The sequence below is a fragment of the Eimeria necatrix genome, genomic scaffold, assembly GCF_000499385.1.
Source record: "Eimeria necatrix Houghton genomic scaffold, Enh_scaff1858, whole genome shotgun sequence".
NCBI lineage: Eukaryota > Apicomplexa > Conoidasida > Eucoccidiorida > Eimeriidae > Eimeria > Eimeria necatrix.
Window position 1 is genome coordinate 1 of NW_013652505.1, and position 4,694 is coordinate 4,694.

At 55.8% G+C, this 4,694-nt stretch overlaps 2 protein-coding genes across 2 annotated transcripts; both read right to left on the reverse strand.

Moving 5' to 3' along the window:
* On the reverse strand, nt 1–434 carry ENH_00023720 (hypothetical protein; the record flags this gene model as incomplete). Its single annotated transcript, XM_013579700.1, has 1 exon — nt 1–434. A coding segment is annotated over one exon (434 nt), but the record flags the coding sequence as incomplete, so codon positions are not given.
* A 1,180-nt stretch (nt 435–1,614) lies between these two features.
* Nucleotides 1,615–4,596, reverse strand: ENH_00023730 (O-acyltransferase, related; the record flags this gene model as incomplete). Its single annotated transcript, XM_013579701.1, has 5 exons — nt 1,615–1,988; nt 3,073–3,208; nt 3,507–3,572; nt 3,883–3,990; nt 4,405–4,596. The coding sequence occupies 5 exons, from the start codon at nt 4,594–4,596 to the stop codon at nt 1,615–1,617; spliced, it is 876 nt and encodes a 291-aa protein (XP_013435155.1).
* Between the last annotated feature and the right edge of the window lie 98 nt (nt 4,597–4,694).

Here is a 4,694-nt window from a genome sequence, read left to right on the forward strand (position 1 = left end):
GCGAGGGGGGCTGCTGCAGGCGCCGCGCCTGCTGCTGCTGCTGCTGCTGCTGCTGCTGCTGCTGCAGGTCCGACGTAGTGAGGCTGCAGCGCCCGGGGCGCACTAGGTCCGGCCGCGCTCTTGCTGCTGCTGCTGCTGCTGCTGCTGCTGGGCCCCAGCACATTGATGGGAACACGGGGGACTGGCGGAGGAGGCTGTCGCGCGGAGTTGGGGGCAGAAGAGGGCAGCCTCGCTGCTGCTGCTGCTGCTGCTGCTGCTGCTGCTGCTGCGCTGCTGCGCGGCGTGTCTACGAAGCGCGAGGGGATGTAGCGGATTTCATTGGGTCTTGGAGAGGGGGGGTCTTCGGTGAGAAGAAGGGGGCCCGTGGGGGGGCCCCCCCCCTCGCGCAGAGTGCCCCCGGGGCCTCGGGGGGTCCCCCTGCAGTCTGCAGTCATTGTGGGTTGAGGGCAGGGGGCAGAGGGCGTGCGGGTGACCAGTGGTCAGGACCAGTGGTCACATTGCGCAGCAGCTGCAGCAGCAGGCGCGGCGGGGGGCCAGCAGCAGCGGGCGGCGCAGCAGCGCCGCAGCAGCGGAGGCGCAAAGAAACGGCGAAGGGGCCTTTGCTGTTGTTTAGAAAGGAAAAGTTCAAGAGAGAACAAGAGCGGGGTCTATTGCTGCGCTGCAGCTGCTGCAGCTGCTGCTGCTGCTGCGGCGCTGATCGCTAGCCGGCGCGGCGCGGGCGGCGTCGCGGCGAGATCTGCAATTGAAAGGTCTTTGGGGATTTATTGGACAAAAAGGCAAAAGAAAATAAACAGCCAAGTCCAAAAGGCTGCAGTTTGGCGGCAGCTGCCCAGCGGCGGCCGCTGCCTCCGCCAGCGAAGCCGATCTCCCGGCGCGACGAAAGCACCGGCGAAGAAGCTCCGAAAAGCTTCGTCGGCGCTCCAAACAACAAACTTCTTCAGAAATTATAATTAAAACGCAACTTAAGAACAATTCACAAGTCCGTCTGCGGCGAAAGCGCCGCTCTCCCCGCTCCGCGCCAGCCGCCCGTCGATTCGGCAACTCCTGCTGCTCCGCGCTCCCCCAAAAACGCTCTCCGCCGCAAAAACAAAAGAAATGCACTTTTTATTTATCTGTTCGTCGAGTTCAGTGCCGGCTTCACGGCCGGATGCGCGTTACGCCGGGGTGTACAGACAGCGTGTCGGCGCCCGTTCGGCGAAAGCAGTGTTCCGGAATCCTGCACACTTGTGTCCTAAAGCGGCCTTAAGCGCTCATTTTTTCCGCACGAATATCTAAAGTTGAATTATTTCAGTAACAAAAGCCTATTTCCTGCGCTGCGAGCGGCAGATCAGCCCGAACTCGCTGCTGCTGCGCCCCGAACTGCCGCGGCAATGCAGAAACCGGGGCCCTCCGCGCCCCCCCCGGGTTTCCCGGGGCCCCGCTGCTGCTGCGGGATCACTAGCTGCTGCAGCAATTAGAAATGAAGTACAAATTCGAAAAGCAAAGTTGCAGTTGCAGCCAAGTTCGAACTGGCGCTCAAGACGCCTCAAACCGCCCAAGACGGACTCCTCCCTCGCCCGCAGCTGCAGGGCATTCGTTGGAATCTCGCGAGTTATTTTCTTCTTTTGAATTTCTTCACTTCTTTTCTTTTCCCAACATTGTTTGCAGCGCCTGCGCAGGCCTGCAGCGCTGCCTTTTGCTGCTGCTGCACTCACTCGCGCATGCATGCAGCAGCGCCTTCTGCATGCACTCTGCGCAGCAACTCGCCCCGGAGCTGCTTGCTGCACCCCCGCCTGTCTCTGCTGCCAGGCCCGCAGCTGCCCGCCCCTGGCTAGGCAAACTGGCCTGCAGCAGCAGCAGCAGCAGCAGCAGCAGCAGCAGCAGCAGCAGCAGCAGCAGCAGCAGCAGCAGCAGAGCAGCAGCAGCAGCAGCAGCAGCAGCAGCAGCAGCAGCAGCAGCAGCAGCAGCAGCAGCAGCAGCAGCAGCAGCCGGGACCCAGCCAGCCACCACTGACGAGAGGCCAGCCCGTAGCCGCATGCAGCCCCAAGTGAAATGACTGCCAGTTTATTTTGGTTCTTATTTTTATTTATTCATTTATTTAAATTTATTTATTTCTTTCATTTCTTGCCAGCCACTCTTGTCACTGTAAAAGTGCTCCTGAGCAAATTCCCGCCCGTAAGCCACCGCCAGCAGCGGGACGCCTGAAAGCCGCAGCACGCAACAGCAGCAGCAGCAGCAGCAGCAGCAGCAGCAGCAGCTGAGGGGCGCCGCACTGCAGCAAAACTGCGGCCCCAAGGGGCCCTCTGGGGGCCCTGCGGCCCCACCCGCGGGGTGTCTATACACCTCCGGGTGTTTAGACGCCTCTAGGCTGTCTAGACACCTCTGAGGTGTCTAGACACCTCCGGGCTGTCTATACACCTCAGGTCGGGGTGCCTGTACACCCCAGAGGTGTATAGACACCCCGGAGGTGTACAGACACCCCGGAGGTGTATAGACACCCCGCAGGTGTATAGACACCCCGGAGGTGTCTCGACAGCCAGTCGCGGTGTCTGTACACCCCGGAGGTCTCTGGACAGCCAGCCGAGGTGTCTGTACACCCCAGCGGTGTCTGTACACCCTGCAGTGTCAGTACAGCCTGGGGTGTCTGTACAGCGTGGGGTGTCTGTACAGCCTCGGGTGTCAGTACACCCTGGGGTGTCAGTACAGCCTGCGGTGTCAGTACACCCTGGGGTGTCTATACACCCTGGAGTGTCTTTACAGCCTGGGGTGTCTGTACACCCTGGGGTGTCTGTACACCCTGGGGTGTCAGTACAGCCTGCGGTGTCAGTACACCCTGGGGTGTCTGTACAGCCTGGGGTGTCAGTACAGCCTGGGGTGTCTGTACACCTTGGGGTGTCAGTACACCTTGGGGTGTCTGTACACCCTGGGGTGTCTGTACACCCTGGGGTGTCAGTACAGCCTGCGGTGTCAGTACACCCTGGGGTGTCTGTACAGCCTGGGGTGTCAGTACAGCCTGGGGTGTCTGTACACCCTGGGGTGTCTGTACACCCTGGGGTGTCTGTACACCCTGGGGTGTCAGTACAGCGGCCTCACCGAGGAGCATGCAGGCCCAAAAGATGGCGTTTGCGAGGCAGCGGTTGTGCGTGTAGTACCGCCCCAAGGCCACCAAAGGGAGTTGAAAAAGCATCAGCGCAAAGAGGTAGAACCGCACGAACCGCAGGCACACGGCCTGCAAGCAGCAGCAGCAGCAGCAGCAGCAGCAGCAGCAGCAGCAGCAGCAGCAGCAGCAGCGGTAAATGAGTCTTTCGCAGCAAAAGGCAGGAAAGACAAACTTGTGGCAGAGACAAATTTGAAATTCTTTTTGCAGATTTCTTTTTCTCTTTGGGCCAAGCGCAGGAAATTCGCGAGAATATTTCGTAATTTGTACTTGAAATTAAATTTGAATTTTAATTAAAATAAAATAAAATAAAATAAAATTTAAATTTAAATTTAATTTCAATGCCACTCAAAACAAACAGCTTTCTCACCATTATCATTTCGTGGAGAAGAGCGGAAAAGAGGAAAGTGGCGAGCGCGGCGCTGCGTTGGCTCCACTGCAGCAAACAGAAATAAAACAAAAATGAAAATTGAAAACAATTAAAAATAAATTAAATTAAACTATTCAATTGTGGCTGCAAAACAGCAGCAGCAGCAGCAGCAGCAGCGGCAGCGGCAGGCAAGACAAGACAGCAGCAAAAGCAAAAAAAGCGCGAGCACAGCGACAGCAGCTGCTGCAGCTACAGTAGCAACCACAGCAGCAGCTGCAGCAACAGAAGCATGCCAGCAGCCACAGCAGCAGCAGCAGCAACAGAAGCATGCCAGCAGCCACAGCAGCAGCAGCAGCAGCAGCAGCAGCAGCAGGACCCTGTATTTTTGCTGGGTTTCCATGTAAACGTGTCTCAGGAGGAACTTGTGAACTGGCCTGTTCCACTTGCGAGAATATTCGTCCCAGTTGGTGCTGTTCCACCAGTCCTGCAGTTGCGCAGCGCAGCAGCGGGGTGTACGTACACCTGAACTTTGGCGGCGGCGCGGCCGCCGAGTTCGCCGCGGGAAGCTCCACTTCTTTGCATCTCGACTCTTCTTCGAACTTCATTTCTTTTCTTTTTTAATTAAAAAGGACTTTTAAAATTGCTGGCGCGGAGAAATCCCTTTCTGCTGCACTTTGCCTTTCGGCACTTTTGGCAAGTCCGAAGCAGCAGCAGCAGCCGCCGGAAGCGCGGGAAAGCCGGACTTGAGGACTTGTTAAATTGAATTGAATTGAATTAATTCATTGAATTAAATTAAATTAAATTAAATTAAATTAATTGCTTCAAAAGAAACTCGAAAACCCCTTTTGCTACTGCTGCTGCTGCTGCAGCAGCTCGCGGAAATTCAACAAGTGCCCACGTGGTAGAAGTCGCGGTTGGCGAAGTTGGTGATCTCCGCGAGCAAGTTGCAAATGCATTCGAAAAGAATAAAAAAAATGAGAAGATCCAAAAACAAAAAAGGAAATATCAAACTGAAGATCGCCTCCAGTAGAGACACCTGAGGCGACCGGCTTATTGTCGGAATCAAGTACGAAGTGCACGCCAGGTACATCACTGTCTGCAAACAATCACAATCTTTTTATTTGCAGTTTTAGTTTTAATTTAATTGCAATAATTCTTATTTATTAGTCAAACTTATTTGCAATTATA